The sequence below is a fragment of the Hippocampus zosterae genome, chromosome 14 (genome assembly GCF_025434085.1).
Source record: "Hippocampus zosterae strain Florida chromosome 14, ASM2543408v3, whole genome shotgun sequence".
Taxonomy (NCBI): domain Eukaryota; kingdom Metazoa; phylum Chordata; class Actinopteri; order Syngnathiformes; family Syngnathidae; genus Hippocampus; species Hippocampus zosterae.
The window spans coordinates 6,735,172-6,758,085 of NC_067464.1; the positions used below are offsets into that span (position 1 = coordinate 6,735,172).

General features: G+C 41.9%; 6 protein-coding genes across 10 annotated transcripts in view; 3 read left to right on the top strand and 3 right to left on the bottom strand.

The window, feature by feature from the left end:
• cldn23l (claudin 23-like) overlaps positions 1 to 16,073 on the bottom strand; it is a 96,169-nt gene extending 80,096 nt beyond the window's left edge. The window contains exon 1 of the mRNA XM_052086343.1: positions 15,988 to 16,073. The gene's annotated coding sequence lies outside the window, so the exon portion shown is untranslated. The remainder of the gene's footprint in view (positions 1 to 15,987) is intronic.
• On the top strand, positions 185 to 4,600 carry ncmap (non-compact myelin associated protein). Its single transcript, XM_052086351.1, has 4 exons — positions 185 to 468; positions 2,735 to 2,832; positions 2,911 to 2,995; positions 3,884 to 4,600. Exons 2-4 carry the CDS (start codon positions 2,748 to 2,750, stop codon positions 4,116 to 4,118), a joined length of 405 nt encoding a protein of 134 aa, XP_051942311.1. The 5' UTR covers positions 185 to 468; positions 2,735 to 2,747; the 3' UTR covers positions 4,119 to 4,600.
• On the top strand, positions 6,634 to 9,033 carry tmem234 (transmembrane protein 234). Its single transcript, XM_052086350.1, has 5 exons — positions 6,634 to 6,760; positions 7,050 to 7,216; positions 7,330 to 7,396; positions 7,940 to 8,032; positions 8,168 to 9,033. The coding sequence occupies exons 1-5, from the start codon at positions 6,649 to 6,651 to the stop codon at positions 8,257 to 8,259; spliced, it is 531 nt and encodes a 176-aa protein (XP_051942310.1). The 5' UTR covers positions 6,634 to 6,648; the 3' UTR covers positions 8,260 to 9,033.
• On the bottom strand, positions 9,122 to 15,554 carry dcdc2b (doublecortin domain containing 2B). Its single transcript, XM_052086313.1, has 13 exons — positions 15,425 to 15,554; positions 13,911 to 14,205; positions 13,342 to 13,393; positions 12,443 to 12,513; positions 12,239 to 12,370; positions 12,032 to 12,166; positions 11,161 to 11,200; positions 10,683 to 10,748; positions 10,171 to 10,348; positions 9,984 to 10,096; positions 9,630 to 9,698; positions 9,469 to 9,549; positions 9,122 to 9,388 (listed from the first exon to the last, which is right to left on the bottom strand). The coding sequence occupies exons 2-13, from the start codon at positions 14,180 to 14,182 to the stop codon at positions 9,293 to 9,295; spliced, it is 1,305 nt and encodes a 434-aa protein (XP_051942273.1). The 5' UTR covers positions 14,183 to 14,205; positions 15,425 to 15,554; the 3' UTR covers positions 9,122 to 9,292.
• A 267-nt stretch (positions 16,074 to 16,340) lies between the features above and the next one.
• Positions 16,341 to 18,877, bottom strand: iqcc (IQ motif containing C). The gene is made up of 5 exons (XM_052086347.1): positions 18,775 to 18,877; positions 17,651 to 17,794; positions 17,293 to 17,578; positions 17,039 to 17,160; positions 16,341 to 16,631 (listed from the first exon to the last, which is right to left on the bottom strand). The coding sequence occupies exons 1-5, from the start codon at positions 18,814 to 18,816 to the stop codon at positions 16,596 to 16,598; spliced, it is 630 nt and encodes a 209-aa protein (XP_051942307.1). The 5' UTR covers positions 18,817 to 18,877; the 3' UTR covers positions 16,341 to 16,595.
• A 174-nt stretch (positions 18,878 to 19,051) lies between these two features.
• The window catches only part of fancm (FA complementation group M), a 37,413-nt gene continuing 33,550 nt past the window's right edge, over positions 19,052 to 22,914 (top strand). For all 5 annotated transcript variants that reach the window (XM_052086263.1, XM_052086266.1, XM_052086264.1 and 2 more), the window contains exons 1-4: positions 19,052 to 19,827; positions 20,257 to 20,429; positions 21,091 to 21,168; positions 21,248 to 21,406. In XM_052086263.1, coding sequence (XP_051942223.1) covers positions 19,149 to 19,827; positions 20,257 to 20,429; positions 21,091 to 21,168; positions 21,248 to 21,406 — 1,089 coding nt within the window. In that variant the 5' untranslated portion in view covers positions 19,052 to 19,148. The remainder of the gene's footprint in view (positions 19,828 to 20,256; positions 20,430 to 21,090; positions 21,169 to 21,247; positions 21,407 to 22,914) is intronic.

The window sequence follows — 22,914 nt, forward strand, 5'->3', positions numbered from 1 at the left end:
ATCCCTAGTTGAAGTATTATGTATGGGAATCCCAGAAGTAATGGATTTTAATATTTCAACCAGGTACACCGTGGTGTGAGATTTCCCGCTGATTTCACCGCAAGTGTGGCCGCCAATGCTTTTTTTTTTTAATCAGGCGCCACGGCAGGCTTCCCTCGATGCCCGAGTGGGAGGACCTGAAAAACCAGCCGCCGCAGATGATGACTCTCAGTTCTCGGACACCAAATCAGAAACCTCCCCTACACCTTTTACTCGCTTTACCCACCTGAGAGTGAGAGAGAGAAAGAGAGAGTGAGAGAGAGAGCGAGAGAGAGACTTCCCACTTGTTATTAAATTCTTTCTGTCCCGCCGTTGACTCTCGTCCACCAAATTCACTGGACTGGACTTCACTCCTCTCGTGGACTATGCCCCCTTCCTTTCAGTGAGCTCGAGTTCCTTTGAGCTCGAGCTGATCTGACAGCGTAGTTGGTAAGTTCCATCCACTTTGCTGATTTTTGCGGCTTCTGTGGTATGGGGGAGGAGATGGGGAAAACGCGGTGGACGGCAGCCAATGCTTGGGATAAGGAAACGGCTCATATTCTTCTCAAACTACAGCAAGAGGTTTTTAGTGGGCCAAGGCAGTGGTGCCTTTAGATAAGAGTGACTGAATTCACAACTTTTTGGAAGTAGGAGCCAGACAGTGTTTTTTTGCTTTGAATTGCGAGTACAAACTTGAGATATGAGCGCTGTAGGGTGGCGGTAAACTCAAACTAACTAACTTTAAAAAAAGCTTGAAGCTGTGGAATGTCACTTCCAGTTTAAGTTTACTGCCAAACTGAATGTTAAGCTAGGAGAATTAGAATTAGTATTTTAAAAAAACATGTAGCGGTTCAGCTGTTAACTTAATGCTATGCTAACACGTAATGGTAAACGCACAATATTTTTAGACATTTATTGTAATGGTATTCACTTATATATTCTTTATCCACTGCGAGGAGCTGAGCCATCAATACTGTACCCACATCCGTGTACTCTTTGTCTTATGCTGCCCCCAGATGGCCGAGGTGAACAGCAACACAATTATCATTTGATTGATGCAAAGTGCAATAAAAACATTTTCTTCTTTTTCACTTTATTTAATTGTGTCATTAGTGAATGTTTATCTAAAATGCAATATTATCAAGTGTAGTTTTCCCTACTAAAAAAACACAAACACATCTGAAAGGTGTTTTTTTTTGGGGGGTGGAGTAGGGGTTAGAATTAGTTCCGTTCATTTCAACGGGGAAAGATGATTTGAGATCTAAAGTGTTTTGAGTTACAAGCCTGGTCACAACCGAAGTTGTCTCAAGTCACTTGACTTACGGCGGAGGTCTCAAACAAAACTCACACATTCAATTGGTTGCTTAACTACACTATGTTTCATAAACTACCCGAGAAGAATGTCAAATTTGCCCTTGCATTGAACCTGAACGTTCTTTTCGAATCACTTTCACGTGATTCATCGTGCCGGTGTACGGGTCAATTTAGTTCCCGTTCTGCTTGGTTTACAGACCATTAAAGCTGTTGTTTGATGAAGGTGAAAGGGTATCACATGATGATCTGTGGAACAATATAGCGATTGTCACACACTGAACAGGAAGCGGCAACCGATGGCTTGACGTACTAACGTTCCCCTTTGCCGCAATGTATGCATCATCATCCCGCTACCGGCATATCACGTTCACTGACGTATTCTTACGAACATTATCTTGTAATTATACATCAATAAATATTGCTGTCATGTTAACACAGGTTGGAGTAGGGCATTTGCAGGGATGATATTTTGCGGCCTGCTACTACTACACCAAAGATCAATTTTAATGTGGCCTCCACATTTTTTGCCGTGTTGTTGCCTTTGGCGTTTAAAAAAAAATCACTTGTAGCTCAGGCTTATGACAGATTGCATCAAAATAACCTACAAAGAGAAAGTGTGCTGAGCGGAACAGCCAATTTGAAGAAAAACAGGAAAGAGAATGTTTTGCTGATAATGGGGCCAGACCGACATATCTTGAATGCACACAGAAAGTTGCATACTCAAGAAAACTGAGGTCATTACTCAGCTCGACATGCTGAGGAAGTATGCCAAGTACCCGGAAAATGAGAGAGCGGACCAAACTATATTCAGTGTATTTTTATATTTAAAGGTCCTCTGGACTTTAAAAAAATAAAACAAATAGAACAGTTAAAATCACAGCCGCCCGCCCCCAATGCAGTCACCATTTTGCATGTGCAGTATAAGTCTGATGTATGACATATTTTTGTTTTTAACATGAAGCTTGAAATCCAGCCTGCACCACAGCATTTGAATCTGAGCGGTATTAGCTCAGCGTATCACGACAGGATGTCCGACCATCAAGCGCTCACTTATCACAAGCTGTCACCTTTGCAAACAGTCCACATAATATTTGTTGGCGCTAATGGGCACGGTTGATCATAAGTCAACACTGCCAGTGATTGTCATGTAATTTTTGACTGATCATGATCATGTTAATATGATGGAACCACAGCGATATTGCAAAAAAAAAAATGCCATAAGCGCAAAGTTATGCAGAGGGAACGCAGAGACTTAAGGCAGCATAGCGTGGTTGTATTAAACCCCTTTCATGCACCCTGTAACCTGATCACATGATAAGCTGTCCACTATAGTAACCGCTGTCTCCAAAAGGGTTAAATATGTTTCAAAGCGTTTTTTTTCTTCTTCTTCTTGCTTGTGCAGGTTCACGCTGAAGATGCAAACTTCAACCGCCTCACCCGAAAGCAACACATCATCACCTTCCAGCATCACCAAATCCAAAGAGCAAATCCTCATCCAGAGTGAGAGCCTTCCCATGATGCATTTCAGTATATCCACATCATGCCACTCAAATCACAATTGGTTGTTTTTCCTCCCAGGTTCTGGTGCTATGATCGCTGTCATCGTTATTGGTATTATTATCATCCTCACTATTCTTCTCTTCATCCTAAAGACGTACAACAAGTAAGGCCACATTCCTTTTCAATGTCGCATAGCAACTATAGGGAATAAACACACACACGCTTTATCACTTTTGACTTCCTATGAGGTCCCGGCTGTGTTGTACGCAAATATTGTATATGCAACCAGGTCAGCATGTCCCCTGTCACGTTGTTTGCGTTGTGTGTTAGCATTAAGCTAGCACTTTTTCGTACAACAAAGTTAATGTGGTGTGAATAAGTACAAAAGGTGTAATTCTCTTATTTATTTTTTTACTTTTAAGTAAACTTCAACTGGGAGGAGTAATAAACGCATTGAAGCAAGTGCTTGGCCTGAAATCTTTGGTCCTACCTCAAGAGAAAAAAAATCATTTGAACAACAGCTCATATGGCTAAAATTTAGAAAATTGGGTCAGTCAACAATGTTTTTAATTTAGTTTGGACTTTTATTTTGAGTTTTTGTTTTGTTTTTCTTTTTTTTCGCAAGCGCATTGTTATAGTTTAGTTTTTAGTAGCTTTAGTATTAGTTTGAATTTTCTTTCCGTATGTGCAGTATTTGTGGAGTGTAGGTTTAAAAAAGGTCACAAAGTACTTCGCTAAGGACATACAGAAAAGTTAACCCCGAAAGCTCCTGTATGATCATTGACAAAGACGAAAACAAAGGACGTTTCCGCTTTAATTACTGTTAGTTTCATAAATGTAAGATGTCGTTTCAGTTAGTTCTGTTTTTTTTTTCAAAAGCATTTTCATTTTTATTTTATTTTGCTCGTGAAAATGTTTTTTCAATTTTCGTTTTTGTAATTTCGTTAGTTTGCTCAGCACTCGTAACGTGTTGTACCACTGTTGGTAAATAATGTATGTTTTGTCTTCATGTGGAAATGTTGCCCTTAATTTCCGTTTTCTCTGAGATCAGGCGAACCCACGCATCCCGACTTCTGGGGTCCAGCGGGGCCTCCAAATCTAATAAGAAGACACCCCAGTCTACGGTTCCAATCATGCCCATGGTCACCGTTGGAGTCAGCTCGTCGAACCTCGGCTCATCGCCATCGCCGAGAGCAGAACCGAACTCCGTGCATCGCATAGAAGAGTTGGGCACGGCCAGCGGATCCACGGCGGTTACCGTCCATGACACGGCAGGAAACACGTAGCATCTGCTCAAAAGATTGACTGACGCGCCTGTCTTTATAGACTGAATCCTGTGGAAACATGACTTTATTGTTATGGTTAATCCGAGACTAAATGTGAACAAAAAGACACCACAAAAGGGCTTCAGGAAGGATGTGAAGTGAGGCTGCTTTTTGTATCAATAGTCAGTGTTTGCACTACCAGTCCTTGGTTGGTCTTAATTGAGCACATTTGTTCAGTACAGTTGAGTATCACATTTAGAAGACACACAACCACTATGAAATAAAAAAGGATTACTCATTCCTGGTTGCCAGTATGACACGTTTTTAGCTCAGATTTATACTTTATTTCTAGAACACACAAACATTTTCTTGGTTTCTTTGTAAAACAAAGCGATGCCAACCAGTTTTGCACTTTACTTTTCATTGCTCTTCATATTTGTATCATTTTAAAAAGTCTTTAGATCGTACTGGAATTGAATAAAACTGGATTTTCAGGCATTCAATGACGATGCAAATACAAATTCCGAATGTTTCTTTTTTTTTTCTTCTTCTTTTTTTTGTCTCTACTGATTGATTGGACCAGTTCTGGATGTAGTCATTAGGCTAAAGAAAGCGGACACAGGTTGCACCCTCAACAGGATAAGCGGTATGAGCAGTGATTCCCATCCAGAGAAAATGATTATTTACAAGCAATATTGGATCTCGCCATCAATCTAAGTGACGTATATTGTTGTTGTTTTTTTTCTTTCTTCTTTCTACGTACATTCTTGCTGCTGGAGGCTTGTAAATTTCCCCAGTGTGGGACAAATAAAGGATATCTTAATATTGACGGGGAGAACAATTAAACGCTCCTCCACTAGATGGCAGAAGGTACGAAATTAACCTGTGTACAATACAGTATCCACTTGTTACAGTGCATAAAACAGAATAATTACAAGTTTGTGTTCAAATAAACATGCCTAGATTTGTTGAAAAAAAAAAAAGATAAACGTGCAAGTAATTAACAGAAATCATCTCCATCACCAACACCATCTCCATCCTGAAAAGGGCCCGGCAGCGGATGTACTTCCTGAGGCTGCTGAGGAAGCATGGCCTGCCACAGGAGGTGCTACGACAGTTCTACACGGCAGTCATCGAATCAATCCTGTGTTCTTCCATCACGGTTTGGTTTGGGGCCGCCACAAAAAAGGACAAAATCCGACTTCAACGGACAGTTAGGACGGCAGAAAAAATCGTTGGCACCGCCCTACCCACTCTTGAGGACTTGCACACTGCAAGAATCAAGACAAGGGCACGGAAAATCCTCCTGGATCCCCCGCACCCTGCCCACCACCTTTTTCAGCCACTCCCCTCAGGCAGACGCTACAGATCCATGCGCACCAAATCCAGTAGACCAGGGGTGTCCAAACTTTTTGCCAAGGGGGCCAGATTTTATGTGGTAAAATGTCGGGGGGCCGACCTTGGCTGACATTCTTTACATTGAACAACAATATTGTTCAAGAAATTTTAGTAAGCCAGTCTGTTTCACATTTCCATTTTTATTTTAATTTCAACAATCTTCAGAATTTCTTTTGGTTCATTTGAAACAGGAATTTGAAATATGACATATCAGTCAATATAAACACGGAGTGATGTCTTGTTAACTCGTGAGTGATGCCCCCTAGTGTCTAAATGCTATTACAGTACTCATTTAGTGAATGCTATTACTCATTTAGCCACTAGAGGGAAGCAGTACTCTATGAAACATCACTCCCCAGTCGACGAGACCTCAGTCAATGCAACACGTGTTCCATTGCGCCCAACCTGCGGGCCAGACGGCACTGATTTTATGACAGGGGGGCCGAGGGCCGGATGAAATTCGACCGCGGGCCGGATTTGGCCCGCGGGCCGGACTTTGGACATGCCTGCAGTAGACACTTAAACAGCTTCTTCCCTCTAGCCATTAACTCTTTAAACAGTCACTGACATAGTCACTCTTCTTGCACCACAAAATGGTACTACAAAACTACTGGTATACTCTAAAATGGTTCAATGATTTTGTTGTTTACGATGATACTAGTGCAGTGTGTTATACAAATTCCTTGTGTGTTCTACATACTTGGCCAATAAAGATGATTCTGATTCTGATTCTGATTCTGATTAGAATTAATTTGAGCCAATCTATATGTTTATCAAAGTGTTAAAAACATCTTAGATAATTTTGGGGGTAATATATTTTAATTTAATCATTATTTTAAAAAACTATGTTAAAAACGGAATTGAGCCATTCAAACTGTCATTAAAAAAACAAGCAAGACATGGGTGAAAAAAAATCAGATTTGGGCCGCCTTTAGCGTTACTGAACGAAGCCAATAGAAATCAACGATGGGAGAAAAATGTAACTGTAGTGTTATTCTGCCCATCTTTGACCAATAATGCTGAGAATCACCTCTACAGGGGAATATTGAAGAAGTGCAATGTTAAGCAACTCAATAAACTAAAAAAAATGGAGGACTTGACTCTTGAATCTGGTGGTGGTTAATTTAACAAGGCTCTTTGGGGGGAAAATGCAATGACTTTGGTTTTGGCGTACAGTAATTCGAACAGTTATTTTCTTGTAACTAGGTTTATCCGACAATTTCAAAGCGGTCTTGAATGCAACGCGTCAACAGTCTGTGACGTCGGTATGACGGTGACTCTAGGTAGGTCGCTAACTCATTATATCTTTCCAACAGTCCAACAGTCATAACAGTCCGAGTTATGTGTGTGTATTTTATCAGTTTTAATGAAACTAATACGATCGTGTTTGGCGTCATTGAATTGATTACAACGTAGCTATCCGACAGCTTTCCTTATAGCCCTCATGCTAATGAAGTTAAACCGGAACTCATCATTTTATGTCTCTAGTCTCAGTATCTAACAGGAATAAGTGATAACGATTTAAAAACATTTGCGTATTCAAGCGACCTAAAGTATGTTGCTCAATAGTGGAAGTGCTGAGTCTCCTGCTGGTGTCCGTGTTGTGGGGATGCACCAACCCTTTCCTGAAAAAAGGCACTGAAGGTATCGAACATGTGTCCAAGTCCAGCAAAGTGGCCCAGTTTCTTGCTGAGCTCAAGTTTCTCTTCCTTAATCTCAGGGTAAGCATAGCGCATTTTACTTCTTTTGCATTCGCTTGTTTTCTATGCTTAAAAAAAAAAGTTGTAAACATAAAATGGATGCCCTTCCTTCTCTATTCTATATCCATCCTCAGTATCTCATCCCGTTTGTCCTGAACCAAAGTGGCTCTTTGGTGTACTATTACACACTTTCCACCACAGGTGAGACATTAAACCGTAGATCCCAGGTGTCAAAGTCAATGCCCATTTTCTAGATTCAACTAATTTTGCAAGAATAAAGGGAGGTTTCAACGGTCTCGCAGTTTTTCGACAAAAGGCTGTATATTTTCAAGATTTCTGTCGGAATTGAATAAGGTATTTTAATGAGGAAAAACACTTTGTGTAATTTGATCGAGTAATTTGTATTTTTTATTTTATGTGAATGAAGTTTACATGTCTGATAAAAATGTCACATACATGTACCTTAATTGGAAATTCACATCAACAGAGTCCGACTTTTGATAATAACAAGTTGCAGGTTTTCAAGATAAGATGTACAATTTCAAAATTTTAAAAAAATGATATTTTTAGATTAAAGTGGAAAAAGTCGCATATTATTTAAAAATTGTCACCTAATGGGATTAAAGTCATATTATTTTGAGACATTTTTACCTCCTAATTTCCTTTATTTAATTTTTGACGAAAACAACCCTTCAACGTCTTTTTGGCGGTCTTTTAATTATTGCCATTCATTTTATCATGCAGACTTGTCATTGGCTGTCCCCGTGTCCAACTCTCTCACCTTCCTTTGGACTCTGCTCACTGGCAAGTTGCTGGGCGAGGATTTTGGAGGCAAACGTGAGTCCAGTCCGATCGTGATGCATTAGTTTGCCTTTCCAAAAGAAGAAGAAAAAAAAAAGAAAGCCAACTTCATCAGCCTTGTTCAAATGTTCTCTTTAGTTTTGAAACCGTTTTCTGTCCGTGTCTTTTCAGAAGCTGTTGCCGGAATGTTACTCACGATGGTCGGGGTCACTTTGTGTATCGTAAGCTCCGTAGATGACGTCGGCACTCAGGCTCAGGCCTGATGACCTTCCGGTGTGCATAAACGCATTCGGAAGATCATTTTCGCTAAACATTGCCGAAATTCTTTGCATTTGTAGGTGGAAGTTCCACCTTGGTAACCCCCAATCATTCAATCTCAAATGATCGAAGTGGCGGCCTGATATAAGTCAGAAAAGAATTGTATTTTTGTCAGAAAATCAAATGTATATTATTTATTACGTTAGTGTCTCTTTAATTGAGGGTTCTATCCAATGCATTTTCGGTTTTGGGAAAAATTGCGTGAAATCCCCTAAAATAGTGAAAAATTGTTGTTTTTGGTTGTCTTTTTTTAGCTACTTTGTTCATGGAAAAATTTTGTAAACAAAATGAGCCATGGGAAATCCACCTTCGGCCAGTTTCTCTTCAACCAAATTGTTTTTGTTCACCCTGCAGTGTTTTTTCCCCCCCCGAGCCCAAAATGAAACCAACAAATGCCGTTTGAAACAATACTTTACCTCTTCCTGGAAGAGGTAATAAAATCCAGAATGATGTGATGAAAACTGTCGGATGTTAAGAAGTGTATTGCTGCGTGTAATATTGTGAAGCTGTATCCAAACAAATCTCACCAAAAAGACACTTTTAATTGAATACTTTTAATTCGTCTTTTTGGAAATAATTTCATTGCAAGAACTAAAATGTACATATTTTAATGGGCATTCACCTCCCAAAAACAATAATTACTGAAATTACCAGGCTCTTTTTTTGTAATACAGTTTTGATAAAAGCAAATAAAGAGAGTGGTTATGATGGTTGCTCGATTTGGTCTTCTCCCTGGTAGTGCTTCTGTGCTCTTTTCTCCTGTAAAAAACACACACACAAAAGTAGATGTGACATTGAACCCTGATATCATACATAGCAGTGCAGATCTTTTACACCAAGTAACACCAAAGAGTAGAAATGATAAAATATAAATGTAATACTCCCAAATCATCGTAACAATATGCTCAACAGTACTCAAGCAGTGATTCCTTGGCATACCACTAGAGGGCGCTTAGTGGCGCACGTAGCTTATGCGGTTCAACTTGCCTGTTCCCCTTGATGCTCCAAAGTATATCCCTGAATTTCTCCGTTACAGTTGGGGGTGTTCAGAGTCATTCTGTTGAGCTCAGGCTCCTTTAAATCAAGACACTCAGGTTAGAAGACCCCCAACACAAGAAGTTAGCCCACCCAAAAAGCGTGCGATGTGTGCATACCAGGTTTTCACTGCTCAACTCCTCTTTTGTGCTTTGTATTGTCGCTGTGTTTTCCGCTTCATCTTGGTCAGATGGCGGCAACTATAAATGTGACATTTTTAGGAGTCCTTTCAATGTAAAACCAGAACTTTTTCATAAAATGCGTTTATAATCATGTAAACCTTCAGGGTGCCATTCAGAGCGTCGTATGTGATGTTCAGCTCCTCATCCTCCACTATTTCTGCCACTCTCTTAGGATAAAAGACACATTTACGGTTTCACCCCAAAAAAATCACTGTACAATTCACTTTATCTGATAAATACCAATAAATGAGCTGTGTCAAAAATTCTGCCCCGACAAAGATAAGCATCAGTTTTTGACACTGTCAGAGAGGTAGTGTATTCTTATGTATAAGTATTCTTAAGTTAAGACTTCGGACGTTATTTCACGGTCAAATTTGGGCCTAAAGCTCCGTTGGGATTGTCACGGTGTACCCAATATTGCGACCAAATCAAGTGGCTTATATATAGGAAACCTGATCAACGGGAAGCTCTGTCGCTGTATTCTCGTCCTCCTGCACCTCCTTGGCTCCTCTGACCTCCTCCCTCCTCCTCCTGCGCGCTCCCGGCTTGTAGACGCCGCGATAGACTTAAGCAAAACACGGACGATACATTCAATTCATCTGAGAAAGGATATGAATATGTGTGAGGGTGGTTCCTGACTAGGTCCGTTGCTGTGGGGCGGTCTCGGCATTCGTCTGGCTTTGTGAACCCTGACGGGCTTGGCGAAGAGTCCGGAGGTGTCGTTCGCTCTCGGGTCTGTTGTTGGGTCTGTCAGGTGCCGTTCCTGCTGTGGGGGAGCAGCTTCATAACCCGTCGATTTCACCCTCCGCTCGTCTGACTGATAGAAACAGCGTGTTGGGCTTTGACAAAAATGTCTCGTCTCACATTTCACTAAAAGGATCTTAATGATTCCCTTCGAGATTTGGGGAGAAATATTCTGTGGACTGATGAGACGAAAGTTAATATTTTTGTAAGATGCGTGTCTCATTATACTGGGCGTAAAATAGGACAGCATTTGATTTTAAAAAAAGGACAAAAAAAATACACTAAATGTCAACAGTCAAAAGAGTGGGAGCATAATTTGGGGCTTAACGCTCATTCAGGACCTGGACGACTTGATTCAGAAAATCCTGCATCTCTACTATAGTTATATATGGTGTATATGGTTTTACCGCTGGAGAGTTGAGCAGAGCAGAGTCACTACATTGGTCTTCTGGACCGCTTCCTTCCTTCCTGTTCTACAACAAAAATATTTTTTTAAAATACGGACGGATTGGCAACGACTTCCATCCACATCGCACGAAATGGGCCAGTCTGTCAATGACTGCTGGGCCACTTTTTCTCCCCAGTCCGCCCTTGCTGACTAAATTATAGTGTACCAAAATGTAATTTTTTTTTCTCAGTATCGTCCTTTAAAAAGGAAATTAGCAAAAATGTGAGGTGTGTTCTGACTTTTGTGAGCAACTGTACGTTATGGCGTATGAAATCCTTGTAAGGGCCCTAACATGTTCATCCTTTTATGACAAACTAGTCAGTGGTGTGCATGATATACTGCTTGCCCTCCACAATGAAGTCTCGCTTGTGTTTGTATGTTTTGGCGAAAACAAGAGTCTGCTGCTTGCGTTGTCAGCGCATCAAATTGATATTTACCACGTTTCTCCTCAACCCCCGTCTTCTTCCTGGGTAATACCTATAAATAGGAAAAGTCAATGTGAAGTGAAGGAATCAATATGTAGTAAAAGACCCAAATATTTCATTCAAGGCATTCGGCTTGCAAAATTCTGCGGATTTTTGAGTCACAAACGTTTATGGAAATGACCAGGGAAACAACAGGGGAGGGGGTTTGAGTTTGACTTTTTAATAGGAAACTTGATATACCGGTAGTTGAGACGATACTGTATGTCTAAGTATATTCATTCATTCATTCATCTTCCGTACCGCTTGATCCCCACTAGGGTCGCGGGGGGTGCTGGAGCCCATCCCAGCCGTCTCTGGGCAGTAGGCGGGGGACACCCTGAATCGGTTCCCAGCCAATCGCAGGGCACACATAGACGAATAACCATCCACGCTCACACTCACACCTAGGGACAATTTAGAGTGTTCAATCAGCCTGCAATGCATATTTTTGGAATGTGGGAGGAAACAGGAGCACCCGGAGAAAACCCACGCAGGCCCGGGGAGAACATGCAAACTCCACACAGGGAGGCCGGAGCTGGAATCGAACCCGGTACCTCTGCACTGTGAAGCCGACGTGCTAACCACTGGACTACCGGACCGCCCTGTCTAAGTATACTCGAGGTGAAAATGATTCATTGACAACAAATCGATTATCAAATGAATCAAGACATTCAACCTTGTTTCATTTAAAATTGTCCGAATCCACGGAATTTCTGCCTCTCAGCCATAAATATTCTCAGAAGCTACTTGGCCGAAACCTTGCAAGCTAGCTTCCACGCTGACAGCATTTGACAGCAGAGACCAGGGCTTGATTTTTCACAATCTAAAGCCTTGATTGATATACCTCTCTGTGGCTTTAGAGACTAGCAGCTCCACATACGGAAGCTTCTTGAACTTCTCGGTTCCCACGGCAACGTAGCAGCATCCGGTCTCGAGCTCCCCCGCCGAGGTTACTGTGGCCCCCTCCACAGAACACAACCTGACAGTCACAACCGGTACAGTCAAGACTATTTTTGCCTGCGTGTTTTTTTTTTTAAATTTTTTAACTGACCTCCGCACGGCGCCAGTCCGTAAGCTGACCTTGTCGGTGACCAGGCTGAGGATCTGCTCCAGGTCTCGCTGCATATTGCGAGGAATGATGAATCGGAAGGGCGGACACAGGATGTCCCCATTGCGGAAAACGCTGAAATATGACGTAAATTCGTCACGCAAATGCGTCAAGTAAACGTGTGTGATCGGATGAGTTTTTTCTTACTGTATAATACAGGGCACTGGAACAAACTTCTTCCATTTGGCTGACACATTAGGCCTCGGGATTATTTTTGCCTGCAGGAGACATACCGATAAATGAGCTGTTTTTCCATCGAGCATAAGTTTGATACATAATTCTATGTGAATCTCTGACATAATTTTATGTGAATCTGTTGTCAAAAGGCATCATGGTAGTCTAGTGCGGTGTTTCGCAAACATTTTACATCAATGTTTCACATGAAAAAAAACAACACTTTTCTAGATACAAGCCGTCATCCAACCAATTTTTAAAAACTTTTTGTGATTAATTAGAAAGTGGACAGATAAAGGCATGTTAAACATTCATTAAATGAAGTCATTCGGGTGCAATTGAGCCCAAGGATCTATGTGACATTTACTATGTTCGTGAGGGAAAACAAAGCAGCCGTTTGGACTTGCCTGGACATGCACCGATTAATCCACTGTCCATATACCGTTAAGCTTAACTTTCACATGATGCCACATTTGCCGCAGTGCTCCACAGCAACCACGATACCAGGCATGCGAGAGCTCCGCAATGCACATAGTCGACATGATGGGTGCACGCGGGGCGCATGTCCAAGGCACACACAGTTACTCTCTTTCAATTCTGTCCGAAGAAGAAATAGCGCCCTTGGAGTGAGAACAAAGCCACTCGTTCGCTAGGCATCGAACAAGTTGAATCCCGTATCCACAAATTTGTTTTTTTATCCTTAGTGCAGGATTAATCAACAATCAAAACATGTATGAGACGTTTGGTGTATTTTTATCCGAGTTGGCTTGGTAGGAGTTCCGCTGGTGCATTCCTGCGGTTGGACTTGGATAAATAAGTCATAGACCGAGCAACAGACCTTAAATGTGAAGAAGAAAGACGAGCCGGCCTACCTGTGTGTCTTCACGAGCTGCCGGCTGCTTTTTCACACCGTTGTTGACGTAGCTGCATCATGAGAGCACACACATTAAAAAAAAGAAAAAAAAAATAAAGTCTTCCATACAAATTAGCACAACTCCAAAAAGTACCCTGTTTAAAAAAAAAAAAAAACTGCTCTGCTCAAAGAGCTCAGGTGACTGATGTCACATGACCAAACGTGAACAGGTGAGCCATGACAGTCCTTATCTGAGCTCTTAGGCACTGTGATGTCATTTTCCGTCGACAGCAAGTGGCAGTAGAGGACAAATTGGATGCCCCCGCAGATAGATAAAAACGAGTCTTCTGCTTAATTGTCATCCCCAAAATATTAATCGGTTTCGACTAGTATGTGTGTGTGTGGGGGGGGGGCATAGAACATATTATTGTCAAGAACATTTTTGATTTGACCTCCCAATCTTTTTTTTTTTCAAACGTAACGAGTCAAAGTGAAAACTTGTTAAAAAAAACTACTGAAGTACAGTAACAAAGTATTTCTACTTCCAGCCTCGCCTAAGCAGAATACAAAAGGGTCACCGGTGCTTACTCCAGTTTCTTGAACTTCTCAAAACCGGCGGCGACATATTGGGCCCCCGTCTGCAAGTCCTGGAGGTCGGCGACCTTGTGGCCCTGCCTGGGAGTATACAGGGTCCTGACGGCCAGCGGGGCCCCGATATTATAGGTTACCTCATTGAGGAAGGCCTCCATGGTAGACACCTGCCGTTGGTTGATCACGAACCGACGGCCGCTAAAGAAGGGGTCTCCGTTCCTGTACACTACCACGCTTTTGACTGGGGGTAGCGCTGTGGTGGCGGTCATTTCGGCGCTCTCTGCTACTGGTACTACACACACACACACAAAAGCAAATGAGATGTTCAACAAAAAGTACCCTGTTTTTCCCCATTCAAAATTCGGTGTTTGTCTTATTTCATAACAGGAAGTAGTATTTTCCACATTCCACACTTTTCACAATAAAATGTCCAAATTACATATTTACCACCACATTTGCTGACCGTTTCAAAACCACTTCAACTTTAAAATATCCGACTCATTCGGCACATTTTAGGAACTAGTCCAAATCCCTAAGCCTGCCAGATTTCAAAATAAAATTCCAAAATGTGATATACTTAACACCTCCTTCCATATTTATAGATTAACTCTAACCATTCCAAGTCTCACATTGTACATTTCAATTATATTTCTCCAGTATTTTGGCTCATGTTTTTCACCAATCCCTCCTAATTTCTTTCATTGCGTAGTTCTGCACCCAAAAACTTGATTAGTATTATTATTCCGCCAATTTTAACTCTTTTACTCCTTCTGAATCAAACCCCTCCAATTCCAAAATGAAGGACATTGCTTTCCACATTCCACCAAAATAACCACTTTTTATGACATTTTCATGTTTTCCACACGCACAAAAAACAGTCCAGTGAAGGGATCCTACAAAAAAAAAGTTCCCCATCTTTCTCACTCCAAAAATCAGTTTCCCTTCCCTCACCGGCAACCACACATTTTTCACACTAAAATCCCCAAAATAAAACAGAGTTCATTTATGCACCGCCTCCTTCAGATTATCGATTAATTGAAACCATCCTGAGTCTGACATTCATGGTTTCACCATTTCCACTTTATTTTTGCAGCATTTTCAGTTGAGTGTGAGATGCACGCACAAAAAAACAAACAAACAAAAAACTTGAAAGTGAGTAAGACATTCAATCCAAAAAATTGAAATAGAAATTGCCAATGTGTTCTAATTCCAAATTCAAACTATTCAGCAAAAATAATTCTCAAACACTCCCCAAAGTCCACACGTTTTGCAACGCAATTTTACATATTTACCACAACTTTCCAGATTTCTTGACCCATTTCAACCATTCCAACTTCAAACTGTTTCGCTCATTCGGGCCATACACACACTATTCATCACATCCCCGATATTCCCATATTTCCCCAGCCGTTCCGTTTCAGAGTCTTCAGCACTCACACACAATTTCATCAGAAATGGCAATCTCCAGTCAAACGAAGGCATTCGTGAACACACACTGTGCAGATACACACCACAAATTGAAGATAGAGATGAATCCCCTCTGTGTGGCAGTGGTGGTGGTGGCACACTGGCCACGTTCTTCTGCTCCACACACAAGAACCTACAGCCTTGTGTATTTCCTGGTTGCTATGACAGCGCAGACAGCAGTCAATGGCTTTGTGGGTCAAACCAACCAGCAGCAACCACAACAAAAGGGACAGAGTGGGTGGGAGCGGGCGTTTGATACCGTATGATAACATTTGCGCATTTTTTTTAAATGCACCATTATTGTAATAGGTGTGTGACTGAAGTGGTTTCAAAACACTTCAATTCTGGAAATAACACTAATGAATGGGTTATGAATGTCCTGATACATCAAAATGTATGACCTTGACATTAACCCTTTGAGGGACAGCGGTTACTATAGTAGACAGTTTTTCGTGTTATCTGGTTCCAGGGTGTATGAAGAGCCAATCCGTCTAAACCAATTAGTCCACCAGGGGGCGTCTGTTGAGGAGCAGGTACTGTCATTTTCTGCGCCGTTTTGGTTTTCGGCACCAGCTGAAGTGGAGGGCGTGCCTCTTCAGTGGTGCACCTGTTTCTCGTTACCAATCAAGGCCTGCCATATATTTAAGAACTGCCAAGCTGCCTTGTCATTGTCAGATTGTTGACCTTGCTTGCCGTTTCCACCCGAGAAAAATTCGAGATGCCTCGTTCATGTTTATGACTGCTCTCGTTTTGATCGTTTTCTTGTTTCGTAAGTATTTTTTCAATTTCTTCTTATTTGTGGATTCTTTACATTTCATGTAATTGAACTTTTGTCATTTTGTGTTGTGTATTTTTGGGGATAAAAAATTCCTTGCCGTTTTTGTTCATATTGGGTTTTCCTGGTTTTGTGTTGCCAGCACTTTCTGTTTATGCTTTGTCTGTCCTTTGTTTTTGTGGAAATATTTTTTGTACTGCCCTTTGTCTGAATCTACATTTGTGGGGTCCCCTTACTATCTTGTCCATTTTCAGATCGTCTCAGATAAAACAGGAATATGTGACAACAACATCAGTAATAAGACAAAATGAAGCATTGTGGTAAGTAAATATGTTTTACATTGACAAATACAATACAAAATGTACAATTCAGCCATTTCGTTTAAGAAAATGGAGGCAATTTGTTGCATTGATAAACACATTTGCGCAGCAAGGTCCACTTCAATGCATGCTCAGCTTGTTCTTCAGAGACAAGTACTGCAGAGGAGAGAAAGACAGGAACATAATTCAAAATTTGTGTCCTCCTCGCTGGTATAGATGAACAAAGATACATGATTTGCAGTTTATTAAATGACTTTCATACCATTTACAAAGTCGAAATTTGCCCCTGGCAGTGATGACTTCCAAAAGTGGAAAATTCATTTTGAAATGAATAAATATCTACAATCCACCATCTTCCCGGCAAATAATTGTCCGTATTGTACTGTACAAATTGACCCTCGTGTGGGAAAAAAAAAGGCCACTGGTGGTCATTAAATAAATGACGCGGCTGATTCACTGAGGTGCCATAAATATCACCGTAGTATATCTTGAGCGTCGACCTCGTGGTGGAGCGCCGGTGCGGATTAAATGAAGGGAAATACTGTACTATAGCAGCGACTCACCTTTTTCCTGCTGTCGATGGCCTGCTGCAGCCACAGCAGGTCCATGGTCAGGGTGTCTCTATGGCATCGCAGGGACTTGGGATCAGCGGGCACCTCCTGGGTCGAACGGTACCGCGGCCGACCTGGAGAAGACACATTATTTATGCATTGATGTATAGAGATTTTAAAATCTACCGATCTATCATTTGCATTGCTTCTACTTAAGTACAAAGTGTGAGTCCTTTTGCCACTTCTGCATATGACAAAGGATTTACCTTGAAGAGGAAGGCTCTCCATACTACTCCAGATTGAGGTGGAGTCCAATGTGCTCTCCAGAACCTCATCAGAGCTCAAGTTCTGAACTGTCTCAAGAACATGGCTGCTTTGTGAACACCCCCTAGCAGGTTGTTTTATTCCCAAGCTGTCTCTCTGCACTTCTGTGGTCCGTAGACGATGACTTTCTCCTCTAAATTCCGACAATGGAGCCGCCTCTCCTGCTGCTGGGTTCTGTGAGCAGGTGGTAGCCTTTGATCGTGGATCTATCCTGCGTAGGGGGCCATCCTGGTTTAAAAAAAAAAGGCTTGAGAAGGGCGCCAAGGTAAATCAATTTTTATTACAGGTACAGAGTCTTGCCGTGTCTGTGAAATGGGGGATGGGAATGATGGCATCCCTCCACCCCAAGTGGGCCGAAGTGCCATCTATCTCTTTCACGACCTCCTCAAAGTCGGAACTTGCACGACGCAACTCCACCCTCACCAGAAGGCCTCGTGCGTGAGCCTGCAGAGATGACATGCAATAAGGGGGTCTTCGACACAGTGGTACCTTGAGATACGAGTTTCATTCATTTGATTCACTTGTGTCTTAAATCAGTTTTCCTCATTGAAATGAGTGCAAATGTGAGTAATCTGTTGCAGGCCCCCCCTAAAAGTTTTTTTAATGCCATAAAAAATACAATCATATTGCACTTTATAACACATTAATAACTTAATTCAAGGGAATTACTAAGTACAGTTAATGACTGAGGGCCTTGTAAATGTTAACTTGCTAACTCGTCGGTGTTCAAATTGCAGTAGCTTCAACGGTTATACAGGCGTTTCCCATCAAATGTTAGCATTAAGATGGCTAACTAGAGGCTATGGAATGTTCTTGTTTTAAATAATCTCCAAGGTTGTATGTTTAGTTTGACGATAGATATGCATAAAACAGCTTGAAGCCTCTTATGAAGAATTGTTCACGATTTGCCAAAGTCGGCCGAATGAGGGCGTCTATCTTGAAAAACTCAAATTGGGTCACTCGCATCTCAAGGCACCACTGTTCCTTGTTTTAAGGTTTAAAAACAAGTTGACGTCTTAAAACTCAAACCTTTAACTAGCACTCAAGGGCACATTTGATTTTTAAAAGTTAAACATAGTAAAGGTTATGGGTAGAGGTAAAATAAACATGCACAGGCATCCATCTTTCTAAATGTGGATGAAACTTATTGTATTCTGAATAGAATTAATACTTTAAAAACATGGGAAGGACTGTTTAAAAAGTTAAAGCTAAAGGCGAGTTCTTGTTGCTTTAACAAGACGAGGCATTAAAATCGACCAAAATAAGCACAGCCACGAGGCTAATGCTAACAGCTCGCATCATTCTGTTTGCCACAGCCACTCTGCATAACCTAACCCAAAAAGAGTGCTACAATCGCCGCGATCGTAAAGAAGCTTTACCGCTTCACAGTATGCAAGCAGATAAATTAGCAACGAGGTTATTACCTGCAAAAGAACGAGCGTGTTCTCCCAGTCAGCACTGTGCATCACTATGGTAACGTGATTCCCCAGAGAGAGGCGGGAGCTTGGCGTTTACTTCTGGTGTCAAGTTCGAAAAATACAATTTTTAGTCTTAAAATTATAGCTTCATGCTGACGCCAAATCTGGGTTAATTTTGTTTTTAATATTATTTGAAAAAGTAACGATAAACCTGATAAACGCTGTCTAACAGACAAAACTAGACTTGCTCGAGCAGAGGAACGCTTATATTTTGAAAAACGTGACCCGGAAATTAGCCATTGTTTGCATCTTCAGTTAGCTATGGCTCGCTCGCTGTCCAACCCCACCAAAAAGTTGTATTTACGACATAACTCGAGAAAATGAGCGGTTCTTCTAACCAGAGGACTTTATTTCAGACTTGGGGTTCGTCCGCGCCTCCACCCAACGTTGTTCAGCCTCCAAAAGAACGAAAAAAGGTCCCTGGACTGCGCAAAGAGAGTCAAAGCGGGACAGTCCAGAGACCTGCTGCAAATCCACTATGGGCTGAGCTCGGCTCTTTAAACCCAACAGACGCTCCGAAAGCGAGACATCCCACAACAGAAACCCCCGAACCATCTTTTTATGATGATAATGAAGATGACGACCTCATGGTGGTCGCTGTCAATGAAGCTGAGGAGAACCTACAACATGATAATGGCAGCTTACTCCAACAGGATAGGACCCTGTCTCCCACTCCATCAAGTGGAGAGATCACCTATCCAGACTTCCCTGGTTTTGACAGCTCCTCCGCGACAGTGTGGATTTATCCCACGAACTACCCGATTAGGGAATACCAACTCAACATGTCGAAGGCCGCTTTGTTCCAAAACACCCTAGTGTGCCTTCCCACAGGTTTGGGGAAAACGTTCATCGCCGCGGTTGTGATGTACAACTTCTATCGTTGGTATCCAACTGGGAAGATCGTGTTCATGGCGCCCACCAAGCCACTGGTGGCGCAGCAGATTGAGGCTTGCTACAACGTGATGGGCATCCCACAGGGTCACATGGCAGAGCTGACTGGTACAGTATTCCTCTCCCACTATAGTCTCACTCTTCTTCTCCAACCTCTGGGGTGATTTTTTTTTTCTCCCAAGAACTCCCGCGACATCCGAATTTAAATAAATTACTAGATTTACTTCCAACATAAGAATTTCTATTTGAAGTTTCGGACCACTTGACACATTTAAAGCAGAAATCAATTGCAAGATTGTTGGGCGTCAACTCCACTTGTGGTTTTAAGCTAATTGAGGCAAGACTTTGTTCTGATTTATTGCATTTTTCTTTAATAGTAGCCCTCTGATTGACCGATAACCTGTCCAGGGTATATTCCTTCTCTCCCGTAAAGTCAGCATGGATAACCCAAGCTCACCTGCGACTCTAATTAGACCAAGCGCTATAGAAAATTGAGGCATCGACGTTTTAATAATATCCCTGTCTGCGTTTCTGCAGGCAGCACAGCGGCTCACCGGAGACAGGAAGTGTGGCGCTCTAAGCGCTTGTTCTTCCTTACACCTCAGGTGATGATGAACGATCTGTCCAGAAACACATGCCCAGCCCTGCAAGTCAAGTGTGTGGTGATCGATGAGGCCCACAAGGCGCTCGGCAACCATGCCTTCTGTCAGGTAAACATGACATTGGACATGACACTTAATATACACGCCATTCACCCAAAATGTGCTCGATTTTGAGCCGGGGTTGGAGTTTGAAAGAATTAACAGAGCTTCGGGTTTGCATCTTCAAAGGGTGGACTGTGGTCTAGATCCGGATTGAGTCAAGGTCTCATGCCGACTTGTGGTCAGTTGCCACAAAATCGCCTAAGCCTTAGTCCATTGATCTCTAAAAAGACACAGTGGTTGTTGTTGACGTGACTTTCGGCTTAGCGAGTCATTCACATGATTACTGGAAATGTTATTAAATATTTAACACACAATTCTCATAACATCCTTCTTTTTATATAACTTCCGGTCACGGGTTGGTACTTAGCTAACTGACTTGGGCTAGAGGCGCCGTAGACTCTGAAATGGTTGCCAGCCAATCGCCATGCACATATAGACACAAACGAGCGTTCACATTCACAACTGTGGACAATGTAAGAGAATCTTAAATGGAGCAACCATGCACGGTTTTGAAATGTTGGAGGAAGGCAAGGGAAAACACACAACAACAGGGAGAACATGCCAATCACACACAGGAAGGCCGGAGTGAAAATTCAAATCCGAACCTCGGAACTGTGACTGTGTCAGTCACAGATAAACATTTTAATTTGTTCTTGTTCATGTTCAGGTGATCAGACAGCTCAGCAGTCATACTCTGCAGTTCCGCGTGTTAGCCCTGAGCGCCACTCCAGGGGGAGACACCAAGGTGAGAGACTGCAATCCTTTTCTTTCTGCAGCCCACCGCGAAACACATGCTAACTCCGTCTGTGTTCACCCCCATGTAGTCGGTGCAGTCCGTGATCTCCAATCTGCTCATCTCCCACATTGAGCTACGCTCAGAGGAAAGCCCGGACATCTTGGCCCACTCGCACCAACGCAGCGTGGAGAAGATGGTGGTGCCGCTGGGGGAGGCGCTGACTGCCCAGCAGGCTCGCTACCTGCAGGTGTGTGAGTAACAATACAAAAGTGTGTGTCGTTCATTGTGTAGCCTAAATTTTGGTGTTTTGCTGCCCCTTAGTGGTCACACTGTGCATAGTCAGTAAATCGGTAACTGGAACTCTCGCCAAGCAGACGCTGCTTGTGTAAACTTTTTACTATCAGTCCATGTGTTATTATTGTAAGCCGCTGTCACCTTATGCAATGTGTGAACAGTAGTACAGCGTCTAAATGCACAAAAACAAAACAACTGGACTGACAAATAAAAAAATGACTCAATTCAAACGTATTGCACATAGAAGTTGAATAACGTTTCTACCTGAATTAATGTCAAAAACAGTTCTTAAAAAATACATGCAAATGTATTGAATTTGGTAGTTAAATACAACTGAACGGTTGTTAACCAGTGCTTATTTCACAAAGCTGTGTCAAAAATACGTTTAGAGACGCATTAAAATTTGCTGTTGCTGGCGACATGGTGGACTCGTAGAGCTTCAGTTCTGAGATTCAGTGTGCAGTTTGTTTCCCCCCGTGCTGGCGTGGCATTTTCTCAAAACATGGATGTGAAGTCCTTTTAAAGACTCAATTGTATTTGTGAATTGTTGACCAATTAAGTATCAAGGTGTCAAATGAGCATTACTTCTTTTATTGGTTTGTGTAGTTGTGCCTCTTCGTGTCATTTTCAATGTTTGTGTGTGATTTTATTTATTTTTTAAATGACCTATTTTGTACTGTAGTGGAATGAAAGACCGAGCTTTAACGTGATGTCATTGTAGCGTATGGCTGCTTTGCGTTGGCAGGTTCAGTGGCATTCTTGCACTTAATTATCCACGCTGATTGATTCTCTCTGCAGTTGTCTCTTCATACGGGTTATTATGTATCAGTTTGGAGTCGACCTTTGCAAGAAGCTGTTGTGTGCTGTTGGGTGTGGCTGGGCCACCTTATGTTGGAAACATTTGATCCCATTAAAAGGGAGGGATTTGCCTTGAGGGACATTCCAGCGTGGGTAAACAGGACTTGGTACTGCACTTGGGAATTGTACTCTTACACAATTCTGAATGCATTCGATTTGACTGCTTAAGATCATTTTGTATGTAAATAATGATCCGTAAGGTATTTATTTGATAATGGTCATGTTGTATGACAAGTTTGAAATTATATACATTTTTTGTTTTGTTTTTTTTTTTTTTAATGTGAGCAAACAATGGAGAATGAGGCTCTCCAGTATTCTACTTCTCAGCAAAGAGACCCATTCATGAAAGGAGACGGGGCACGCTGCAGCAAAGTGGATACTACTGCAGCATCCAGTGCTAATGCACAGCAACCGCTAAATTTAGCGTGCATTTATTTTTGACATGACAAGCCGTACATCCTAAAGTTACAATGCGGCCAATCTGCTCAAACAGTGAGCTACCATCGGGGGTTTACGCCACACTTGTATTATTACACCTTGTTTTGTAAAGGGTAAAGCACTGATATTAAGTTCAAGCTCTGCGGTGTCGATTAAAAAAAAAAA

Bases quoted from the DNA above. Each gene is read 5' to 3' on its own strand.
- ncmap (XM_052086351.1), top strand. From the start codon at position 2,748: ATGCAAACTTCAACCGCCTCACCCGAAAGCAACACATCATCACCTTCC. The intron at 2,833-2,910 runs GTGAGAGCCTTC...TTTTCCTCCCAG, and splicing joins AGAGCAAATCCTCATCCAGA to GTTCTGGTGCTATGATCGCT. The intron at 2,996-3,883 runs GTAAGGCCACAT...CTCTGAGATCAG, and splicing joins ATCCTAAAGACGTACAACAA to GCGAACCCACGCATCCCGAC.
- tmem234 (XM_052086350.1), top strand. From the start codon at position 6,649: ATGACTTTGGTTTTGGCGTACAGTAATTCGAACAGTTATTTTCTTGTA. The intron at 6,761-7,049 runs GTATGACGGTGA...AGCGACCTAAAG, and splicing joins GTCAACAGTCTGTGACGTCG to TATGTTGCTCAATAGTGGAA. The intron at 7,217-7,329 runs GTAAGCATAGCG...ATCCATCCTCAG, and splicing joins TTCTCTTCCTTAATCTCAGG to TATCTCATCCCGTTTGTCCT.
- dcdc2b (XM_052086313.1), bottom strand. From the start codon at position 14,182: ATGACCGCCACCACAGCGCTACCCCCAGTCAAAAGCGTGGTAGTGTAC. The intron at 11,201-12,031 runs GTATATCAATCA...TCCTATTTATAG, and splicing joins GTCTCTAAAGCCACAGAGAG to GTATTACCCAGGAAGAAGAC. The intron at 10,749-11,160 runs GTAAATATCAAT...TTTTTGTTGTAG, and splicing joins GGGGGTTGAGGAGAAACGTG to AACAGGAAGGAAGGAAGCGG.
- iqcc (XM_052086347.1), bottom strand. From the start codon at position 18,816: ATGCACAGTGCTGACTGGGAGAACACGCTCGTTCTTTTGCAG. The intron at 17,795-18,774 runs GTAATAACCTCG...TCATCTCTGCAG, and splicing joins ACACGCTCGTTCTTTTGCAG to GCTCACGCACGAGGCCTTCT. The intron at 17,579-17,650 runs GCAAGACTCTGT...TTTTTAAACCAG, and splicing joins TCCCCCATTTCACAGACACG to GATGGCCCCCTACGCAGGAT.